This window comes from Rhinolophus ferrumequinum, chromosome 6 (assembly GCF_004115265.2).
Source record: "Rhinolophus ferrumequinum isolate MPI-CBG mRhiFer1 chromosome 6, mRhiFer1_v1.p, whole genome shotgun sequence".
Taxonomy (NCBI): Eukaryota; Metazoa; Chordata; class Mammalia; order Chiroptera; family Rhinolophidae; genus Rhinolophus; species Rhinolophus ferrumequinum.
The window spans coordinates 46475387-46499897 of NC_046289.1; the positions used below are offsets into that span (position 1 = coordinate 46475387).

Here is a 24511-nt window from a genome sequence, read left to right on the forward strand (position 1 = left end):
TGGTCAGTTTCTTCCTCGTCTTTTCTAGCCTTGTTCAGTGCGGTGGAGAGCAGACCTGCAAAATTCCCGCAAATTGGCTTTCCCCTTTCCCTGGCCTCAGGCCCCGTAGTCGCACTGCAGATGGAAGCTGGTACCCAGGCGAGAACAAGGACCAGACTAGCAGGACTTCTGATATATATACATATATATATGTATGGGGGTGCAAAAAAGGTATACACATAACTTGTATTCATCTTTTGTTATAGGTATATGAGTATTATAATTTTAATACAGGTTTGTCCTTTCTTAAAATGTGTATACATTTTTTTGGCACCCTCTGTATATATATCACATTTTCTTTATCCATTTGTCTATTGATGGACATTTAGGTTGCTTTCATATCTTGGCTATTATAAATAATGCTGCAATGAACAAAGGGGTGCATATATCTTTTTAAATTAGTGTTTTGTTTTCTTCTACCTAGAGGTAGAATTGCTGGGTAATATGGTATTTTTCGTTTTTTGTTTTTTGAGGAACCGCCATACTGTTTTCCACAGTGGCTCCACCAGTTTGCAATCCCACCAATAATACACAAATGTTCCCTTTTCTCCTCAGCCTCACCAACACTTGTTATTTGTTGTCTTTTTGATGATAGCCAATCAGAAAGGTGTGGGGTGATATCTTATTGTAGTTTTGATTTGCATTTCCCTGATGATTAGTGATATTGAACATCTTTTCATGTGTCTATTGGCCATCTGTATGTCTGCTTTGGAAAAATGTCTGTTCAGGCCCTCTGCCTATTTTTTAATCAGATTGTTTGTTTTTTGATGTGTTAACACATTTTAGAATGGTGCCTAGAATATGGAAAGAAAGAAATGTTAGCTATTTAAAAAATAGTGAAACGTCTTTGTGATTAGAATGAGGTATGACTGCAAAATAATGAGTGATTGGCTGTTGCTGTTTTTAAATAAACCAGAGACTCTCCCAAGGAGAGATGTCAATGCTGAAAATAATTCTGAAACTGCTTCCTGAGAATTGCCTTCTGTGCCAGACTGCAAATCATAGGAGACAACCAGACACATTATGGTTTCATTCTGTGAAACTTGAGTTAACTATAATCCTTTATTAAATGGAATTATGTATGTGTATATACAGGATGTTTTAAATTGAGGAGAGAGGCAGATTAAAAGAAAACAAGGTGCTATCAGGAATCTAGTTTACATTTTAGGGGTAGGACCCCAATGAATCATACCTCTAGCTCAGTTTACAGGCCTCTCCAATGAGAGAGAAAAAGACATGTTCGGATAAATCTGTCAGTTGGTCATCTATCAATTAACTAATTAAAAAATATTTATTGACTGTCATGTGCAAATTACTGTGACAGATGCTGTGGAAGACACAGTGATAAACAGGAGAAACTTTAAGACCTTTCAAGATTTGTTATCTTCAAAAAAAAATTTGATCAAAGCACATATACAGGATATTGTTTGTTACTAGGGTGGGTAAAGCTGATTTGTGTTCCCAACAAGAAAGCCCAAATGAAAAAGGAATTTCTGATGAATTTCTGTTTAATTACAAACATTAAAAATCAAATCGTGTCATCCTTTCCTCCAACACTATGTTTAATCCTCGAGCAGCGCCATTCCCATCAGATAGGAATTCAGATGGTGCTACTCTCTCTACGGCCCCTGAGCTTGGCTCCGCCTCCGTAATGGGAGTCAGTGATACCTGTCCCCAAGGGCCTCCCAGGGTTTGGTGAGTATGAAACAAGAGAACGCATGTGAAAGGATTTTGTAAATCATAAAGCTCCTCTTTAAGTTACTTATTATTCATGGAAAGAGTCATTTGATAGATATTTATTAATTTGTATTTGCTCATTATACTGCCTTTTCCAAGGTATGAAAATAGCCTTCTAGGTACAGATTTTCAACAAGAAGGGTGAAGAAGAGTGATTTTTTTTGGTATCCAGCATTCTATTAAGTAATGGGTTGGGGGATTGCTACCTGTAATACTTGCTAAAACAATGCTTCTCAAATGTTACTATGTATATGAATCAGCTGAGTGTTGTCTTAACATGCAGATTCCCACTCAGTAGTGTTGGGGTGGGGCCTGAGATTCTGCTTTTCTAACAAGTTTCCAGGTGAAGTCAATGCTGCTGGTTCAAGGACCACATTTTGAGGAGCAACATTCTCAGGGGTGCAATGTCCAGTGGTGAGGAGAGGAAAGGAAGAGCAGCGCAAGGCTCCGGCAGGAAGGAAGAATTCCAGGAAGGTTGTGTTGGGAGCTGTGATTGCAACGCAATGCCCCCACTTCCTTCCCCGTCACCATCTGGTGGGAAGAGGCTGTTATCTTCCTGGGCTGTGTATTTGCTCTAAATTTTGGGGGGAGAAAAATGTACATTGTGAGTGCTTGGGGGAAGGAGGAGGAAGGAAGGCGATTGCACTATCATGTATTGTAACTGTCCTCACTAGGTGGCAAGCTGCATTTCCCCATGGTTGGACAATGATCTAGAGATAGCAGAAAGAGTCAGTTCCCGCCTTCAGCATCCGATGGGGCAGCATAGCAGAATCCGGTTCAGACCAGAACTTTTTTCCCCCCGAGTAGTGGAGGTGGTTGAAGAGTATTGACTTAAGTGTTTCAAAGAAGGGAAGGACTGCAAAGTAAGCAATCAGAGGGTGCTTTCCCCCCTTTCTTTTTGCATTCTGACACCTTTGTCATCCCCTATTCCCAGCTTGCCCATGCTGGGTGCCCTCAGGCTGCCCTGTAGCACCCAAAGACTTCCACTGCAGGGCCCGTCTTGTTCTGCCTTCTCCCTAAGTACCTCCGTTCTCCCTAATCCAACACTATCCCTTCTTCTCTTCTTATACCAATATTTCCTTTTTTTCTCCAGCAGAGCTGAATTTTGCCAGTTGGTAGGAAAGCAGTCTAATTCAACTAATTCATATTAAGGTACACATAACTGCCAACCTAATTAGCTATTAGTTATTCGTGTTTTAATGGGACTGTGACATCCATGGACTCCTCCCTACTTCTCTCTCACTAGTCAGTGCCTACACCTTAGGGAAACCCGAGGCTTCGTAGGGGTCTCTTTTGCTATAGGTAGTGATACCTCAGGTGTCTGGATGTGAGGATAAAATCCAGGTATACCTGGTGCACGTGTGTCTGTTCAGGGAGAAAATTTCCCTCTGCCTCCACAGCTGGTCCCCAGTAAAAGCAGGAGGCTGTGATGTCAGGGGAAGTTTGCTGTAGTGCTGTCGTTTTCACGAGTCGTATGGTATAGACTTAGGTATGAGCTGTCGTGTGTGTGTGGAGTCATCAAATAAGTGCTTTGTGTTGCTTCCCTTTCAACCAAAGCATTTTTGCTTTGCAATATTTTGTACATTACACTTCTATGTAGGATTTATTTGAAACAAGCGTTCTTAAACACAACAAGACTTGAAAGTGATTGCCTCTAGCCAGCAGAGCTGGGGCAGGGGGCTCGTGACTCTGCTGAAAGGACTTCTGTGCAATTTCGTTTCTATTTAGCCACGTTCGTGTCTATTACTTGGCTGAAAATGTAAAAGTAAATAACTAATGAAAAGAAAAAGAGCCCGGCTACTAGAAAAAGTGCGGAAATCCTTGCCATTGCAGAAAGACACAGAATAGGTGTTGAGTGACTTGGGGTCGTGCGCTGCTCTGCTGTAGTCTGCCCTGTGACCTTGGGCAAGCTGCGCTGAGTGTTTCTTCAACTGTGAAAAGGGTCCTTCCTCTTGCCTGCGGTTTGACCCTGTAGTTCCGTGAGAAGCAGCTGTTGGCTGCTCCCTCCTGCTCCTTGCTGTGCCTGCAAAGGCTGGGGCCTGACACCTAGTCTGTGGATCGTCCTGACCTCCAGCCCCAGTGTGGTTAGATAATTCCTGGGTGGGAGAGGAAGGGGAATTTTGACCAAATAACTTCGTGTTCTATTCGCAGTTGGGTTCCATGGGAAAATTCCTCCTGGGACAGCGGGCCTGGGCAGGTCTCCAGCAGAGTGTATGCGCAGTGCTCTCGAGTTGAGTTTAGTCTGTGTCAGAGTGCCAGCTGTGTACCCTGGGTGAGCTCAGGTGTCCTGGGGGTAAAGAGAAGTTCCACAACACAGCTCCGCCCTCAAAGAACATGGGAGAGAAGGTACACGGAATGACGAGTTTAGAAAAGAGATTTGCGAGGGTGCCCTCTTCAAGTGCTTGGTGGTTTTTGTCTGACTTGGGAACTGCCTCTTCACGTCTGTGTTCCCCATGCCTACACTCCTGACTCATGTATTCAGCTGCCACTCACTGAGCGCTTCGAGATGCCAGAAGCACCACAGGGAGCAAGACAGTGCTGACCCTGCCTTTTGGGACTTTCATCCCCGGGCGGTGGACAGGTGTGGGCAAGCAGACTGTCAGAAGAGTCTAGGGCAGTAAGAACTGTGATGGATGTGGAGCTCAGACAGCACCTGTTGTATGGTCGTGGCCATCTCAGCTGCTTCTGGCTGGGCTTCCTGGCAATTCCTCTGGGTCTGCTCTGCGGGTGGGCCCAGCAGAGGCGGAGGGACTCAGGCAGAGATCTCTGCTCATCTGGGGACCCTTCCCTGTGTGTATATGAGCCTTGCCAGCCAGATCCCGCCTCTGTCTGGAGTCCCTGACCTGGAGGAAATGGTGTGATGGCAGGAGGCCCAAGGAGACAGTTTGTCCCCTGGCTGTCCCGGGCCCTGACATGTTGAGACACAGCCCGGCTTCTCACTCTGCTCTGAAAGGAAAGCTGGGATCTGCCAGCTCTCAAGATAAGGCAGGAATGTGTGGGGGCCAGTGACTGCTCTGTGGGCCTGTTTCTCTGAGGGTGGAGGTGATTTTCTGAGTTATTGAGTGGCAGGAAAGGGCAGCCTGCAGACATGTGTGAAAATGTCTGTTCTGAACCATGATATGCATTGTCTGATTTATTCACCCTTCATCATTCAGAAACTATTCACTGAGCACCAAGGATATGCCAGGCTATGTGCTAAGTGTGCTCACATTTCTCTAACTAACATTTCTCTACAGTCCTATGATTGAAGTGTATTATTTTCATTTCACCACTGAGGAAACTGAAGTCCAGAGCGCTAAAACTAAAATCATGCTTGTCGGTGTTTATCATGTACCAGATGCTGTTCTGGGTACTTACATGTGTCAATTCATTTAATTCTCATCACGGCCTCTGAGGAGGTTGTCATCCCCATCTTAGTGATGAAGAAACAGAGGCTCAGAAAAGTTAAGACACTCACTCAAGGTCCTAGCGCCAGCCAGTAACAGAACTGCGCTAGGGTTATTCTGGGGTCCTGCCCAGATCTGAGTCCCCTTGGACCCCCAAAGAGCTGTCGATTAACCTCTGTCCCCACTGTGAACCACATGGGCAAGGACAAGGCCACCCTGAGGCATCTAGTGAGGGAGGCCAGGCCAGAGGCTTTTGGGAAGAGGCCATGGCAGAGGCCAGGGTCCATTCTATGTTACAGATCGAGGAAAAATAAGTCGTGTTGGATGTGACACATACCTCTCCTGCGTCCTGACAATTAGGCGCGAAGGAAACATGTCAGGCAGTGCCAGATCTTGTAATGACTTAGAGGAACTGGGAAGGACTGGCGGCCCCGAGGGCTCCTGGTAGCTGCTAATTGGGGCTGGTGATGACAGAGGAGGTGGCACAGCTGCAACTCCGAGCCATTTGCCCAACCAAGGCTCTGGCTTCGGCTGCGGAGACGGGGCTGGGTAGGAGGAGAGTTAGAAGAGAAATCGGCTTCTAGGAGGACTTGGACCTGTTCCCTCCACCCCTCACCCTGCCCTCCAGGCTTGTGGGCATAAGGAAGCTGGATGTAGATCTGAAGCGAAGGCCCTTTCAGGGCAGGGATGAGGGGATTGGCCACCTGTGAGTGTGGGGAAGGAGGGAGATGGGGTTGGCACCACTTTATTCCTATGGGAAATGCCTTCTGCTCTACAGTCAATCAATTTGGCCATCGGGATGGTCTGTGAAGGGGTGTCTGGGTGGTCCTGCCCTGGGCTGCACCTTTACCAGTTTGGGGCCTCCTTTAGCCATCTGTGAAATGGACTGAGTTCTGTCTTGCAGGTGTGCTCTGCAGCTCACTATCTTTCTTTGTGCTGTAGTGCTAGCCACACAGACTCACTTACAGTTAGTTCTTCCTGCTCATGTATGTTAAGGATTTGAGGCAACATACAATGAGAGGCACAGAGAATTTGAAAGCAAAGATAGAAGATGAGAAGCCGCATGCCCTCCAAAAGATTATTATGATTTCTCAAATCTGTGGTAAGGCCTGGACACCTGCATTTTTAACAAGCTCCCCAGTTGATTCTGTTACATCCCCAAGTGTGAGAACCACCGGTGTGAAGGAAGGAGGCAGGAAATACACCCAAGATCTAGGCCATCATAGCTGTTGTCACTGACCACCAAGATGACAAAAGGGAAATAAGATAGAGTGTGTCCTTTTCATTATCTGAAACGAGGAGGAGGGATATCAGGGACATCTTCATGGTCCTGATTTCCAAAAGAAAGCCATCATGTGCGTCCTGTTACAAAGGATACTTAACAACACAATGGATACTTTGGGACTTGGGGGATGCTTTGCATCCCTAAAGGGGTCTGTGGTGCTGTTCACCCCCATAGCTGCCGCCCACCATGGGGGCACCAGGCCTACTCTGCAGCAAGGCCTGCTCACCCTCAGATGCCATCCCTTCCTGCAGTCAGCCAGCAGGAGGGACATTGTCAGGAGGAAGAGTGAGGTGACTTTGAGGAAGGGATCAGGAATGGGGACTGAGGGATGGCGGTGGTTCCCGTGGGCCCTGTGCAGTAAGTTTGAAAGCATAACCTGTGTGAGTGTCCAGGTGACCGATAATGTCACCAAGCCACAAGACACTCCCCTTCAGAGTGCCCAGAGTGTCCTAAGGCACAGAAGTCGGGTGATTAAAGTGATAGGCCGGAGGAAAGAGAAGTAAAGGGAAAAAGACTGGTCAGTACCACGTAATGCTGGAAAGACCTAAAGCTCCTTTACGAAACAATCAGGGCAAATATTTGTAATATACGTGACAAAGGTTAATATGACAAATATGTAAAGAGCTTTTACAAATAGTAAGAAAAAGATAAACACCCCAAGAAAAAAATGAGCAAAGCATATATTTGTAGGCAGTTCATATTACCAGTAAACATAGGAAAAGATGTTCATTCTTACTAGTAATCAACTACAAGTTAATAATTTAATTCAAGTTAAAGCAACAATGAGCTTTCTACATCTTGATACATCTTTCAAGTATCAATATGGGAAAGCTAAAAAAAGTAATGAGCCAGTATTTGGTGACATGTGTGGGATGGGGAGTACGGGTGCTGATGGTGCTTATGGCTGTTAGAAGGATTAATGGGACAATTAATTATCCTCTTTCTGGAGGATAATTTGTCAAGTATCAAAAATCTTTAAAATGTACATAATCTTTGACCAAGGATTCTTATTTCCTGGAATTTATCTTAAGGAAAGATAATCAGGGATGTGCACAGAGATTTATACATAAGGCTTTCTATAACAGTGTTACTAATTATATTAAAATAGAAGTAAGATGAATGTCCAAAATTAAGAATTTGTTTTAATAATCATGGTTTATCTGTATGGTGGGGCATTCTTTAAAATCAGGTAGTAAAATAATTTTTAATTATGTGGGAAAATGTTCATGATACATTGTTAAGTAAAGTATTAAAAAAAAAAGGCAGTTTTCAAAATAGTATATGTGATATCATCCCAATTACATTAAAAAAATGAACAAGCAAACAAAAACAGACTATAGTATGTACCGAAAGACACCCAAATGATAGCAATGGTTATCTCAGGAAGTTTCCTCTTTGTGCTTTTCTATGTTTTCTTTCTTTTGTTCTTTTAAATAACGAACATGCTCCTTTTGCAATTAAAAAAATTTCACAACCATGTTCTTTTTAAAGCAAATCTGCCAGTGACATTCTCCTGCTGCACTGAGGGCCAGCTGTGGGTGACAGTCCCTTCACCACACTTCCTGCTGTCTCAGTTTAGATCTTTATTTTTACAAACACTGGCTGAATACCTGCCTACTGCTTAGTGCTGAGCGGGCCCTGTGAAAGTTATAAAGATGACAAAGAAGTACTTACTATCCAGGCTCTTATGAGCTGGTTGGTGGTTCAGGGCTAAGGTGACCACCCAGGTCATTTGTTATAGCAATACCTTTGGCATTTGGTGTGTTCAGCATTTTGCTGGTGTGAAGATGGTACAGGGGCATCTTGTTGTGAGTGCCTGAGATCTGCTTTCCTTGCCTGAAGCCCTGATCCCTCTCTCTCGTTGGAAATTTAGTCGGTTAACATGTAACTGATAAAGCTCAGTAACCGGAACACAAGGCTGGGCCCTGTACAGTGAAAACCCACAAATGACCCTGTATGAGTATGTCTCATGCTGATAGATACATGTGACATACTGACCTGCATCAGAGACTCCTAAGAGGGTGAGCTTGGATGGGGACCTGAAAGAGACATCTTGATCCGACCCTGAGGCCCCAAGAAAGAAGGGGACTTGGAAGTTGGTGTCAAACCCAGGGTTCCTATCCTTGTGCCCTGCCCACCGTGTATCGTCCTCTCTGTTCACAGCCCTTGGTGTTTGAGACAGGTGAGCGGGCCATTGGCAAGTAATGGCGAGGAAACCACCTTGGGATAAAAAATGCTCACAGAAATTCTGAGAAATAGAGCTTTTCACCCTAGGTGGCTAAGAGTGGAGTGTATTAATGACAAAGTTGCAGTAAGAATCCCTCAGACATTAAGATGCAGGTGTGCAGAGGAGAATCGACAAGAAATAATAGTTTATGATTTGTACACACACCCACATTCACATACACAAACACACATAGTCCTACCTACCGTGTTTCCCCAAAAATAAGACTAGGTCTTATACCGTATTTCCCCGAAAATAAGACTGGGTCTTATATGAATTTTTGCTCTAAAAGACACATTAGGGCGTATTTTCAGGGGATGTCTTATTTTTTCATGTACAATAATCTACACTTATTCAAATACAGTCATGTCATCTTCTTCTGGAACATCGTCATAACACACTAAATGCGTCCGTCTGGCTGGCGATCTTAACTGGGACTTATTTTCCAGGAAACATGGCATTTAGTGTGAGTTTTAGGACAGTGGAAAGACCTTTTTATCTCTATGTAGTTCCTCTACTTGCCCGACATGTGCCTAAACTTGCTACCATTAAAGCCCCTCTTGGTCAAAGATGCTGTTAAAATGTGAATGTGTCACTTTGGAATGAGGCCAGGTTAACCCTTGGGAACCAAGGAGTCACTTTATGTGAATTATGGAAAACACCACATAATATGGAAAGGGGGTGTGGGCCAAGGAATATGCAAAGCTCAGAGGAGACGGGCTGGTACAGAACTGTGCACCGGCGGGGAGGACGCGGGCAAGTTGGGAGGGAGGTATTATATTAATGGAAGATAAACGGTTTCCGTCCCCGTTTTACAAGGCATGAGCCTGTACCCCACAGTAGTAGCAGAACGTCAGCCATCCTGGATTTTTCTGTCTTCTCTCTGCAGTCCCTCTCTTGCTGTGCACCATGAGCTGATGTTTAAGGTCTCAGCCATATGGTCCAGCCTCCCAGGCTTTGCCCAGGCCGCAAAAGGCCAATTGGCTTCACAATGGGGGTGGTGAGAAGGCTGTCTGACCCGACTGGGAGTCATTGGCTACTTGACCTCTTGCTCTGTCCTTCCCTCCACCCCACAGAGAGGAGGGGATAGGGCAAGCTCAGCTTCCTGGTGTATTTCCTCAAGAAAGTGACTATGTGACAGGGAGGAAGTGAGGCCGAGAGGTGGTAACTTGGGGCCTCCACAGAACAGAGCGTTTGTGTATCACACTCTACCTCTCCTGCTATAGAGGGCTGTTTCCCTTTGCCTGTCAGAATCCAGCTTTTTCTTCCAGGCCTGGTTCAAATCCCATTAGACTCCATAACATGTCCCCTGATTCCAATCAGTCAGTACTTTTCCTTCCTGCCGCTGAACTGCTTGCTGTAGCCCACTCACTTGGCCCTGAGGCAGATATTTCTACACATCTAGGCCATATTTCTTTTTCCACTAGTGTTTGTCCGATCTCCGCATTTGACTTTTTTGACTGTAAGTCCTTCAAATTGTGGGGTGGGTCCTGTTTAATAGTACTCAAGACACTGATTTATAAATGAAGGACGGAGGAGAAATTAGTGAATGAATGGATTGGCGAATGGACAGTTAGGTGGATGGTGAGTGGGGGGATGGTCGTCTCCAAGCCCAGCGCTGCCACCGTCACTTACATCATATTAATGTCTGGACTCAAGACTAGGGAATACCAGAGGACTCTCAGCTGTACTTTTAGTGAAAACCTGTCTCTGTACATATAGCCAATCCAACTTAAATCGAGCCTAATTTATTTCAGGTCTTGGACATGTGGGCTAATGTTCATTTGACAACAACATCAAAATGTGCTTATACTTAAAAATAGACTCCAAAAAGTAATCATACCTCAGCCCTACTTGGCTCTGCTCAATGATTCCTTCCGTTTTGTGCTTTAGGGTTTTTTTTTCTGACTGAAAAAAAAAAAAATGGGGGGTGTCAGAGGAAGGAAGTTAGTCTGCGGGACCAGGGAATTCAATGAGCTAACCTGTGAAAGCAGCTGCCACAGGCCAGCATAGGCAGACACCTGTGACTTTGTGAACAGGGACCCTTTACAGGTCAGGGTTCAGCTCCCTGGAGATTTCTGGTTCCTGATGCTTATCCTACATGTATTCCTGACTGTTGACCCTGAGCTTCGCTTGGTCAAAGTAACTTCTTGAAAGACTAGATAGTAATTTTGAGAAGCATCAGTGTTTTCTGGTTTTCTTTCTTTTTTTTTTTTCCCATATATAGTGTGAAACTGCTTTGGGATCATCAAAGAGTGTGCTTCCACCCTATAGAGCGTACTTCTCCAACTGTGTCCCCTAGAGCTCTTGGGGTTCCACGAAGCCCCTTTAGGCATCATGGGGGTGGGCTTTGCGTAGGTGGGCTCTGAGTACTCCTCCCCCAAAAGTGGCACTGCTTTTTTTATTATGTAAAACAGCCCAATACTGTTTTACATATTGGGCTTCCGTATAACATTTGTTGGACAGAGGGTTCCACACCTCCAGTAAATGTAAAAGACCATTGTCAGGAGACCAGAGAGGCATTGCAACGTGGTCAGAGGGGAAACGGGTCATTAGATAGTGTGTTTGGCTCACTGGCCAAACACTGGCCATTGGAACAGCTCTGGGCCTTCTTGGTTTTCAGGTCTTGTGCTGATATTTCTGTCTTGGCTGCTGCTCCTGCGTGCCTCTCTCTCCTTTGCTGGCCCACCTAGTTCCTGATAAACTGTGCACTTGGCTTTTCGTAAATTTTCTTTTTGGCCTGGAATACTGACCCATTTCCCCTTCCGACTTCTGGTAACTTTACATGTCTTCACCCTATTTTGGCTTCTTCCTGGATATCTAGTCCCTTGTTTGCCCTACCCTCAGGTAACCGTGTCCCGAAGTGTTTTCTGCCTTCTGGATCCTGGCACCACCGGGGGACCCCGCTTTCCATCTGCCACAGTCCTCCCCAGCACTGTGTGTTTTTAAGCTGAGACCTGAGGGTGGAGATCATTGGGGCTGAATGAGGTTCAAGAATATGCTTGGACTGGAGAATGGAGAGCAGGATCCAGATGTGATCCAGGGGATGGAAGGAAAGAATAATCACATTCATGGAGAAATTGTAATTTACATAATGCTTTCACATACTTGTCTCATTTCATTCTCATCCCAGTCTGGTGAGGCTGTGATATTCTTATGTCTGTGCTAAACACAGGGAACCAAGGCTCAGAATTAGGCGATTTGCTAAAAGTATCAGAGCTGGAAATCTGGGATGTTGACTCTAAATCCTGCACTTGGATCCTGGTCAGAAATAGGTTGTCGGCTAAGGGAAGCGGCGGAAGGATCTTGTTTATGGGAACTAGGAGTGGTCTGCCTAGAGGATGGATGTGTTGGAAAGGGGAAGGGGATAAGGGGCAGGGTCAGCCACCAAGGCCCCCCAGTCAAGCCTGGCCAGGCGGAGGAGTGAGGAGTCGGCTTGGTGACACCATCCCCAGACAGTCTGTTGCTGTGGGATTGGGGTCTGGGTCCTTTGGGATTAGGCTGATCTGTTTCCTGTAGGCCTTAGATTCGAGTGGCTCCTGCCCATGACTTTGAAACATGTTAGCTGCAAGTCCCATCCCCCCACCCGTTGGGCTGCATTTGCGTGGCCTTGACTGGAAGCTTCTAAGCATTATCTCTGCGTGTGGCCCTGAAAAATTGCAGGGTAATTCCAGAGGAATCGACTCATTGTTCTCCAGGGTGGGAAAGTGGAACTGCAGTGACCCCTTGGCGGAGAAGCAGGAGGAGGAATCTGGTCTCCACATCCTTCTGCCTTGGAACACTTCCCATTTGATACTTCTCCCCTCACATGGTATCTCGTCCCTGGGTTTGCATTCTGTGCAGCTCTGCCTCATCTCCACCTTGATAAACTGGTGACTTTGGGGCAAGTTACTAAAGTCGTGGCCTCTAGAGATGACTGAGGAAGAGAATGAACTAGGCCCACCTTATTCTGACACCTTACAAAACACCTGTAGTAACCAGCTCCTGGGGCTTCCAGAACACATCTGATTGGCTGTGGCTTCCCATGGCAGGTGAGGGTGGGCAGGCAGTAGGTGGAATCTGATCAATGCAGACCATGGGCGTGCATTGTCTTTTGAGAATTCAAAACCAATGATAAAATCAAATAAAGATCAGTCTGCTGTTTATTATCACTGTGCACCAGCAAATCTACACAATGTCAGTGATAAAATGCTCCTCCCTTATGGAGTGGGCCCCTCTCCTCACTGCTTGATACACCACCACTAGTTAGTTATCTCAACACTCTCACTGGAGCTAGAGTCAGTAGACATGGTTTAGGTCCTAGCCTTGCTCTCAGGGCCAACTACCAAGTCACTTGCCTTCCCTAAACCTCAGTTTTCTGTTCTGTAAAATGGAACTATCTTCAAATATTAATAAAATAAATATAATTTTAGCGTATAAAGAGAAAAGCTGGGTGTAAATGTTGTAATGTCCATATTGCTATGCAAAATCTAAGTGGTGTGAGATTTGGATCATCTCTAAGTTATTCCCCTTTGGCAGTGAATAATTTGGGGGCAATTGAATTTTCCATGAAGCTTTTCCATGAAGCTTAGGAGCTGGTGTTGGAGACACCAACACCATTTTCGGCGCTGAGAAGCTGTTCTAGGGTTACTCCTTATCAGGTGATTCTGGGGCAGACAACAGGAGACGCTCATGGGGTGCCACCCTGGGCTCTGCCGAGTTTTGGAATGAGGTCCATCTGTCTCATTCTCTCTACAGCTTGCTCTGTCCTCCCAGGGTGCTGAGTGAGTGAGGAGCTTAGCTCTCTGCCTCGAAGAGGGGTGTGTTCCTTTCATAATTGCAGGAGAGCGTGCTGGCAGAAGCAGGGAAGGTAGTTTCTGTGACTTTCAGATTAACTGTCACTCACTAAACCTGCCTACGTGACTTTTGCAAGCCAACCTTGGGCATGGAGTTCCACCCACCCATGCCTCCTGCCTTTGTACAGCTCTCGATGGTAAAGTCCTTTCTCAGGCATTATCTCGTGATTTCCCCACCAGCCCTGTGAGGGGGGCAGACGTGGTGTTTCTCCCCCCATTTGACAGGTAGGACACTGAGGCCTGGGGCGTTGAATAGGCTACCTAGGATCATGGCCAGTTAGTGGTAGGGCTCTGACTAGAACACAAGTCTCCGGACACCAGCCTAGAGATAGGAATTTGGAGAGTGAAGCGAAAGCCCTCCTTTCTGTTCAGTTGTCTCAGGCTTTTTGAGCTAACAGAAAGCTTTCTGAGATGAGACCTCAGGTGGCGGGGAGAGAAACAGGGCCTGAGAAGGCAGTTCCTTGTCGAAAGCCACGAAGCTTTGATGGCAGGTCAGGATCAGGAATCTGGTGTCCCGACCACCAGCCCTTTGCTGAATAAGACGTGGGTTAGGTATGAAGGGGGTTCGGGGGATGGGGGATGAAATTGGAATATGCGTGCATTGCCTATGAGTGTATATCAATGTTTCAGCATTCCCATAATTTTTGAATTAGTGTTGGCAGTGACCTCTGTTAGAGAGAGATTGGATGGCTCCCCTCTGTTCCCTCCTTGGGTGCCTCCCTGGGTGGCTCTGTCCTAACCTTAGAGTGGCCCGCCCTCACTGTCCACCCCTTACCCGCATAGCGAAGCCAGGTGACCTCTGCACCACGGAGTCTGAACTGGCTTTGGAGCCTATCTCATGGGCAGACAAGGGCCCATCACTGTCACTGTTTTCAACCTACCCTTGGGTCTGCTTGTGCCATTTGTTGGGCATGATAGAGCCACCTCAGGTCTGGCTTTTGTGCATCTGCTCTGGGTACAGTGACCAAGGGGTGCCTGAATGCAAACTCCCACTCCTGTTATCCCCCAAAGCCCAGGGTAATCTGTCTTGATTTGCAAATGAATACTGGGGCAGTTAGATTGCAGACCCCTCAAGCAGAAGCTATGCTGGAGGGATACACTGCACTCCCCTCCCTCTTCCCTTTCTCCCTCTCTTGTCAGATCAAAGAACTAAGGGAGAGGGTCATGCTGAAAAGGACAAGGAATAATATGAGTAACATCTGTAGTTTCTTCACTTGTAAAGTGGAGGTAATCAGAGAACTGTGGTCCGTTGTTGGTGTCTCTTAGTGCTGACTGCCCATCGGAGTCCCTGGGGAGCTGTTAAGTACAGAAAGTCCTTACTTAACGTCATTCGACAACTTTAAGCAAAATAACATATAATGGAGCCGATTTTACCATAGGCTCCATTGATATAAACTAGAGTTAAGTTCAAATGGCGTCTCATCGTTCATCATAATGAAATGACGTTATTTAAGAACCTGCTCTATCTTGATTCCCAGGCTGCCACGCAGACCCAGAAGATCAGAATCTCTGGAGATGGGGGACCTAGTGCCTGGGTACATGATTCCAGTGTACAGCCAGAGCTGAGAACCTCTGCTCTAAGGGTTAAGAGTTGGCCGATTGCTTAGAATAGAGAGATTCCCACAGCTGGCTGTGTGCTGGAATCATCAGGGGGGCTTTTAAAATCACACTGATTTCCTGGCCACACATTGCAGACCATTTAAATCAGGGACTTCCATGTCTAGTACCTCTTGCTCAGCCTTCACATGAGCCACAAACTTGTAGTCATGAAAGCTACCATTTATCAGTGATGACTGTGGGCCAACGTAACAGATATTTCTAGTCTTCATAGTTTCCATTTCACAGATGATGAAACTGACGCTCAGATCAGATAGCCTCTTGCCCTGGGTGACTAGATAAGTTTCTGAACCAGATCTTGAAGCCTGCTCTCACTGTCCAAAGCCTCATGGCCTGGGGGCTGGCCCTGGTGGGGCATATTCTCCACTCTTCCCAGTAACAGCCCAAGGAAAGAGGAAAGCCAGCAAGTGGCCTGGCTTTCCTGAGGCTCCCCAGGGCTGGTCGAGTGGAGGACCCCCACCCCTGTGCAGAGAGGGGAGATGAGTGTGTTGCCTGGTATTTGGCTCCGCGTTAGTCACCCCCGCTCAAAATACCTCCTTTTGGCGGGAGGAAGATGCCTGACCCCCAGTCACTTCTTAGTGCCACAGCTGCTCTCACAAAGAGAAAACTCAACCAGGAAAAGCAAACACTCATTTGCTTTTGGAGAGTTGGAAGAATTTTTTAGGCATGCGATATAGGAAAATGCCTCCGTTTCTCTCATAAGAATAGGGGAAGCTCTGTCAAGGTCACCTGAAATATTTAGTTCTGCTTTACAAAAACCCTGTGCTTTCACCTCTGTGCTCTGTAAGCTTAAACAAATGGCTCAGAATCCTTAAGTTTTGGTTTCCCCACAGTTCAACTGTTTGCCTTCAGGACTGCCGATGGATGCCAGGCCCCTTGAGGTATCAGAGAGAGGGAGCGGAGTGTGGGCATTCTGACGCTGACACTCCCAGCTGCCTGGGCTGGAAGCTTCGTCAAGTGTTTGCTGGCACCCACTAAAGGACCCGATGTCCCTGAGGCCCATAGTGATTCCAAGTCGCCAGTGTGTTAGAGATCTCGCTGAATGGATTCACTCCAGCTTTGGGAGGCCTGGCTTCACTCCACCTGCGTCAGACCCTAGTGTGTGGACAGCTGAGAGCCAATACTGGGGCATAAATAGCTGAAACTTTAATGTTAGTGGACAGTGTAATTTAATTTGGCTCCATCACGCCTTCCCTGCCCAGCCCAGCCCCCAGGGCCCTCTCCCTCCCCAGAGCGCCCTCTGTACCTGTTCCCCGGGTCTTTGGTCCCTGCCCCTTTCCGCCCAGCATGGAGCCTGCCACAGAGCAGGTACTCAGCTAGCATCGAGTGAATGGAGAAAAAAGGGATGGACAGGCGCATGAATGTGTGTCTGGTGACATCTTTAAGATGGTTGGCATAGAATGCTGTTTACGTGTTGGCATATTTATTTCTCGCTTGTTCTACTTGACTCTTTTAGTGTGTGTGTATCTCACTTAGGTTTATGTTGAAGGCTGCCTCATTGAGTATGATTCTAGTAATGGAATGATTCAGATGCGATGCTATTTTCTGAGGTTGAGGCAAATCTCCAAAGCATTTCATTGTGTGGCTCTCACCCCAGAGCCACTAATAGAGTATATCCTCAGTGTGGCGTCTGGTGACCCCTAATTAAGCCATTAAGCTGAACCTTAAAACTTTCTAAGTTCTGTCTCAAGCAGTGGGTATTGTGGGTGGCAAGAAAACACGGGGTAATGGTGGAAAACACTGTAAGGAGAGTGGGAGGGGGGCCCCTGGGCAGTCTTCAGAGACTTAGAACCGCTTGCACTCAGTGCCTGAATTGAGATGGTGAAATGGGGGCTGCTGTCCTTCCTGTGTGGTGGGCTGCCCTGGGAGCACTTGGGGAAGCTGGCTCAGGGCTGCCCACCGCTCTGGCATGGACGCCACTTAGGCCTGCTGTCTTGGTCCCCAGCGCGGAGAACTTCCAGGCCCAGCCCTGACTCCTGTATCTTAGAGGCTTTGTGGACAGTGGGCTCTGGAGTCTGGCTCTGCCATTAACTGTGATGACCTCAGGTGAGTCACTTGACCTCTCTTGTGCCTCAGTTTCCAAACAGTTTACAACTCTGTGCTCCCATCAGCCCTCTTGAACCCCACTATAGTATTGACAGTGTCAGGCTGCCTCCACCCCCACCAGGATCCCCACCATCCCAGCCTGCATAGCTTCTGGCCCTGTGTTTATATTAAGTGCCTCATCCTCATAATTGTTTGGTCCCCCTATTGTCTAGCTGCTTGGCTCATATCAGGTAATTGAGATTTTATTTGTTGGGGGGGGGGGGGCGTTGGGAGCAAAGGTACAAACATGAGAAGTTCGAGGTGCTTGTCACCTCGTTATTCCAAATGGACGAATATGTACTTATATCCAGATATGGGAGACTCAAATGGATGATTGCTTACCGTTAGTATTTTGACTATGTCTATCTTTTTTGTTTTTCCTTTTTAATCTTTTCCATTACATAGTATAAGCCTGTGGACATTATGATTTCATCTGTCGAATACTAGACTTGGGTTCTAGCTGAGGCTTTGGAATGACAAGGCTATGTCATTCTGATCAAATCAATAACCTTTCAGAGCCTCAGTGTTGACATCTGTCCACTGGGAACGACAATACTCACATTCCTTCAGGATTCATATGAACAGAAGGGAAGCCCAGTACCTGCCCCATCTCAGCCACTGGTTGATGGCCAGGTGGGGATGCTGGCTGGTGACATGATTTGTCTTGCCCTGGCAGAGTGACTCTGAATTAGTGTGGCCTGGGGGCCAACAGTCAGGTCACTTCCCCAATGGCCACAGTGACACCCTAACTGTGAGAGTCTGTGTCCCCACAGCGGCCAGTTTGCCATTGTGAAGAAGTGCCGGGAGAAGAGCACCGGGCTGGAGTACGCAGCCAAGTTCATCAAGAAGCGCCAGAGCCGGGCCAGCCGGCGGGGCGTGAGTCGCGAGGAGATCCAGCGGGAGGTGAGCATCCTGCGGCAGGTGCTGCACCCCAACGTCATCACGCTGCACGATGTCTTCGAGAACCGCACCGACGTGGTGCTCATCCTGGAGCTGTGAGTGGGCTGCCGGGGCCCATAGTGGGCAGCAGGGGCAGGCAGGGCAGCGGAAGCTCCAGCCACAGGCCCCAGAGGGCAGCAGCAACCAGACCTAAGCTCCGCCCAGAGGGGGATGAAGTCAGTGGTGGGTGGTTTCGCTCAGTTACCCCCATTCTCCTTTCTGAATCTGGGCCAAAGCAGGGGTGGACTTGCCAGGGCCGAGGGACAGAGGGTGACACTCTAGGTCTGGCTTTCATTGGAACCTGGGGATCAAAGGGAAGACATGATTGACACTGGGGTCATTTCTACAGGCTGGCAAGCATGCGGGAGGATGGGGGGGAGGGGTGGGTATGGGGAGCAGGGGAGAATATCAGGGAGGGGTCTGTTCTATGACCCAGGGAAGAACAAGCATCCTGCCGGCTTTGCAAAGCCCATCGCCAGCCCTTTCCTGAGAAAAATCCACTGCATTGGTGCTGTGGTGCCTTTATTGTCGTAATTATTATTTAGAGAACATTTGCCAGACGCTCCATGTTTGTCATCTGTTCAGTCCTCACAGGGACTGCCATGAGGGAAATGTCCAAACAGAGGCGTTGCTTTGCATTCCCTGTGCCAAGCACGTCTCTTACCTCATTTACTCCTCATACTAATCCTATCCCACAGGGACTCTGCTTATCCCCATTTTACTACAAGAACACTGAAAGGCCAGACCCACTAGCCAGGAAGTGGAGGGACCAGTGTTACTGGACTGAACCGGGTCCAAACTTTTCAGTAGTTGCCAGCCAAAAGATAACTCTGAGAGGGTTTTATGAGAAGGAACTTGACCATGAGCCTGCAAGAAAGGAACACACCGGGAATCGCTCCCAGAGCAGTGGGTTTCTCAAACGAAACATCTGATCCATCTTTTTTTTTTCGTATACCAGATTTGTGTGGTTTTTTAATTTTAAAAAAAATTTATTTATTTATTTTTTATTTTTCAACTACAGTTGACATTCATTATTATATTAGTTTCAGGTGTACAGCATAGTAGTTAGATACAACTTACAAAGTAATCCCCCTGATAAGTCTAGTACCCATCTGACGTCATACATAGTTATTATATTATTCACTATAATCCCTATGGTTTATATCCCTGTGACTGTTTTGTAACTGCCAATGTACACGTCTTAATCCCTTCACCTTTTCTTTTTTTTTACTGGGGAATATTAGGGAACAGTGTGTTTCTCCAGGGCCCATCAGCTCCAAGTCATTGTCCGTCAATCTAGTTGTGGAGGGCGCAACTCAACTCCAAGTCCAGTCGCCGTTTTCAATCTTTAATTGCAGGGGGCACTGCCCACCATCCCCTGCGGGAATTGAACCGGCAACATTGTTGAGAGCTCGCGCTCTAACCAACTGAGCCATCCGGCCCCCCCTCCTTTCACATTTTCACTTAGCCCCCCAACTCGCCAACCCCCCTCCCACCTGGCAACCATCAGTTTATTCTCTGTATCTGTGAATTTGTGTCTGTTTTGTTTGTTTATTTTGTTTTTTAGATTTCACATATACCGTGTTTCCCTGAAAATAAGACCTAACCGGAAAATAAGTCCTAGCATGAATTTTCAGGATGACATCCCCTGAACATAAGCCCTAGTGTGTCTTTTGGAGCAAAAGTTAATATAAGACCTGGTCTTATTTTCATGGAAACGCAGTAAGTGAAATCATATGATATTTATCTTTCTCAGTCTGACTTTTTCACTTAGCATAATACCCTTTAGGTCCGTCCATGGTGTTGCAAATGGCAAAATTTCATTATTTTTTATGGCCGAATAATATTCCATTGTACATATATGTACCACATCTTTTTTCCCAATCATCTATCAACGGACACTTGGGTCTTGTTTTCTTATCTATTTAGCTACCCTATGTCTTTTGATTGGAGCATTAAATCCATTTACATGTAAAGTACCATGTTTCCCCCAAAATAAGACCTACCCAGACAATCAGCTCTAACGTGTCTTTTGGAGCAAAAATTAATATAAGACCTGGTCTTATTTTACTGTAATATAAGACCGGGTCTTATATAATATAGACCCGGTCTTATATTAATTTTTGCTCCAAAAGATGCATTAGAACTGATTGCCTGGCTAGGTCTTATTTTGGGGGAAACACGGTAATTATTGATAGGTATGAAGTTATTGCCACTTTATTATTCGTATTTTTTTTTTTTAATTTTTCTTCTTCAAGAAGTTCTTTTAACATTTCTTGTAATACTGGTTTGGTGGTGATGAGCTGTAGCTTTTTCTTGTCTGGGAGTATCTGATCCATTTTCACTGGGGGAAATCATGCATAGACATTAAGGTGGGCTTTGTCGTTACATATATAGGTGGTCATTCTACAACATGCATAGTTAGAAAACATAGCTATAAATACATTGCATGTTCAAAAATGGTGGAAAATCTCCACCTCTGGGTAGAGATTTTAGTATTATAATGAGGAGTAAGTATATAATACTACATATATATATGTGTGTGTGTGTGTGTGTGTGTGTATAGTTTATTTATATAACTATAAATTTAGTATTATAATGAGGAAAATTCATGAAGAGGTCACTAGAGTGTCCTTCAAGCTGTTTTAGCCAGTCTCAGGCGATTTCAGCCAGTTCACCCCCTGGTCCTGCAAAATATCCTACGCTTGTTCCTGAAAAACAGTTCTGGCAATCATCAATGTCAGAGATTGTGGTTATAGAAGGAATTTTAGCTGATTACATTTTGGTCTTTCTGTGAAACTTTTAGCAAATTAAAAGATATGCATCACACAAACCTTATAAATTCTTGGATGATCTAAGTGGGCTTACAGGTTAATCAAGGCAAAGTTATAAATTCTAAACACAAAGTTAGTCTGTGCTGCTCTACCTGCTGGGAGATATATAGCGGAGGTGCCAAAAAAATGTGTACACGTGACTTATATTCATCTTTTGTTATTGGTATAGGAGGTCTGATAATTAAGTTCGCAAACTTGTTGCGACGATGTTGCTAACCTTTTTTTGATATCGGGGATTATTCATTATGAATCTGTACCAACTGGACAAATAGTTAACCAAGTTTACTACTTGGAAGTACTGAAAAGGCCGCATGAAAATATTAGACGAAAACAACCTGAAATTTTCGCCAACAGTTCATGGCTCTTGTATCACAACAATGCACCAGCTCACACGGCACTGTCTGTGAGGGAGTTTTTAGGCAGTAAATAAATAAGTGTATTGGAACATCCCCCCTACTCACCTGATCTGGCCCCCAGTGACTTCTTTCTTTACCTGAAGATAAATGAAATATTGAAAGGAAGACATTTTGATGACATACATGACATCAAGGGTAATATGACGACAGCTCTGATGGCCATTCCAGAAAAAGAGCTCCAAAATTACTTTGAAGGGTGGAGTAGGAGCTGGCATTGGTGCATAGTTTCCCAAGGGGAGTACTTCGAAGGTGACCGAGTGATATTCAGCAATGAGGTCTGTAGCACTTTTTCTAGGATGAGTTTGCGGACTTAATTGTCCGACCTCATATATTGAGTATTACAATTTTAATACAGTTTTTTCCTTTCTTAAAGTATGTATACTTTTTTTTGTCACCCTCTGTATATATTATGTAGTTTAGTTTACACCAGGACTTGAGTCCACACTGCTTGTGCAGACAGCTGTGACCACGAGGCAGGATGGCCTTATGCTGTCCCAGCCTGGTGGAATTTGGATAGGTGACACCAAGTGTTCAGGGATTGTCCCTCCTGGAGGTATCTCCATGGAATGGGGAGGTGGGGTTCTGGCAGACAAGACAGTCTGAGTTGGGCTGTGGCGCAAATCACAATGGCTGTGTGGTCAAGCCCCAAGATACCATGCTGCGCACGCTCTGTGCCTCACAGACATGTATGCATCTGCCGGTTAGCAGAGGAGTGGTGGCATCTGTCTCCACAGTCCTTGATTTTGTGACCTTTGGCAAGTCACCTCATCCTTCTGAGCTTCAGATCTCATCTGTAAACCAGGCGGCCATACTTAACCTGCCTATAGGTGGGATGGACCACCTGGAATTTCAGATCATTCTAATTTGAGAATTATGCTCTGGTGTTGCCAGGATATAGATTTACGTGGCAGATGGTCATTTGCATGCTCTTGCATTTGATGCTTAAATGAGCCATCTCAATGTTTAAATGTGTAGAGTTGCCCTTGCTCTCTCCTTTTCCGACTCCCAGTGTCCTCTGTGTTTCTCCTATGCACTTCTCAGCTAGTTGGACTGGTTGGTGCACCTGCCTGGCCCAGACGAGCCTCGTGGGCTCCCACAGTGTGACCAGCCATGTCAACAGCCTGAGGTCTGACATGCCTCAAGGTTAAGGGTCAGGAGTTGGCACACTGATTCCCGGCAGAGAGTGACAAGCTCACCTTCACTGGGGAGACCAAGCCATTTATTTAAAAAGTCTATTATCACAAAAATGTTACACTAACTGAAAAGAAATGACATTCGTAATCCTACCACCCAAACACAGCTATTTATGTATTTTGTGGTTCCTCTTAGTCTTTATCTATTTGTATACAGTCATTGTACTTGTAAAATTTCCTGCTCTACTTTTCCCCCAGGTAACATAATTTCATAAATGGCTTTTTTTTCTTTTAACTAACTGTATTATGTTTCACTGAGTTACATACCTGTCTTTCCCTCTTGTTGGACATTTGGTTTTTATTTTCCAGCTTTTTAACCATTACAGATTTTACTGCCATAAAACAACTTTCTTCCCATAAATTTCCCCTTTTCTTCTGAATGAATTCTTTCAGATACATCCTCAGGAATGGGATGACTAGGCTGACATTTTTAGGGCTCCCAATACCCTCACTTTCATTGAATAGTGTTAATTAACCAGTACCACCTGCAACATAGTAGCAGCGTTCCTATTTGCCTGCAGTGTTGCCAGCCCTGGGTCATTTGTTTTAAAACAGGGTTCATTATTTATTGAATTGTATAGTTATAAAATGATACTTTGTTGTCATTTTAATTGGCGTTTCTGTCATTGCTGGGGAAATTGTCTGTTTCTCTCTGTAGAACCCTAGGAGTTGGGGTCTGGGATGCTCTTGAGATGTCCCTGTTTTTCCCAGCAGGGCTCATGGTCAACCAACAGCTCTGTGCCCTCTTCTTGTGAGCTGTCACCACCCATAGCGTCAGTGTTCACACTGGTGCTCCCATGACTTGCTTGAGCTGCTGTGTTTGTTGAGTTCTGTCTGTTCCTCGTTTTTCTGTCTCCTCCTTTACTTTCAAGCTGTCTCACTGCTCTCACGGTGCTTGTCTGTGCGTGGAGTGTTACAAGCTGCGGAGACTGTGCCTAAATCATGCGTGACCGGGATCTGAAGGGAGGACCTCCTGGGAAAGAAGGACTTGTCATGGGCTTTTGTGTTTGGACTTGGTGATTCCTGCTGGGCTGATCAAGAGCCTTTGGCCTCCTGCTCCTCACGGGGCCCTAATAGATTAGTGGGTTTGCCTGATACTTAAACATGAGTAGCAGTGCCCACTTGCTCAGTTGAATTTGTAGGTTTTGCTGATCAGTTTATGCCAGTCAGCACCTGTCGTCTGGTGTGGGCCTTCCTCTTGCTTTCTGCTAAAGTGGCCGGTACTAGGACATTTTAATATTATTAAATTTAAAATATTTTGAATATTTTAAAGCAAACCTCAGACATCACATCATTTTATATTTAAATGCTTTAATATGCATCTCTAACTGATGATGGTTTTTTTAAATGTGGCCATCATGTATTTATTACACCTGACAGAAGTGTCCAGGTAGGCCTCGGGCCGTCAAGACTGTCTGTGCTCTAGTTCATAGTGACATTCCTTGATGGACCCATCGCTATTTTTACAGTTGTTTTTATTTGAATTAGCATCCAAGTGAGGTCCCCATACTGCATTTGGTTCTTTTGTGTCTTACTCGTTTGTCTCCTTTATTCTATAGCAGTTCTCCTTACCCCTCTTTCTTGATGACTATGATTTATTGGAAAAACTAGGTCATTTGTCCCATTGATTGTCTCACAGTCAGGTTTTGGCTTAGGCTTTCCTTGTGTTATTTAACTCATCCTTCTATCTCCGATATTTCCTGTAAAGCAATCATTAGATCTAAACAAGATACCCTTTCTATTGGCACTGTTCAACAGAAATATAATACAAACCACATATGCAATTTTAGATTTTCTAGAAGCCACATTGAATAAGAAGTAAAAAGAAATAGGTGAATTAATTTTAATAATATTTTATTTAACCCAACAATACAAAAAAAATTCTCATGTAATATGTAATCAATATAAAAATCATTAGTGA

General features: G+C 45.5%; 1 protein-coding gene across 8 annotated transcripts in view; it reads left to right on the forward strand.

Annotated features, from left to right (window-relative positions):
• The window catches only part of DAPK2 (death associated protein kinase 2), a 125959-nt gene that overhangs the window by 56448 nt on the left and 45000 nt on the right, over positions 1–24511 (forward strand). For 7 of the 8 annotated variants that reach the window (XM_033108273.1, XM_033108271.1, XM_033108278.1 and 4 more), the window contains one exon: positions 17982–18203. In XM_033108273.1, the coding sequence (XP_032964164.1) occupies positions 17982–18203 (222 nt within the window). The remainder of the gene's footprint in view (positions 1–17981; positions 18204–24511) is intronic. The other variant, XM_033108276.1, reaches the window with a different exon arrangement.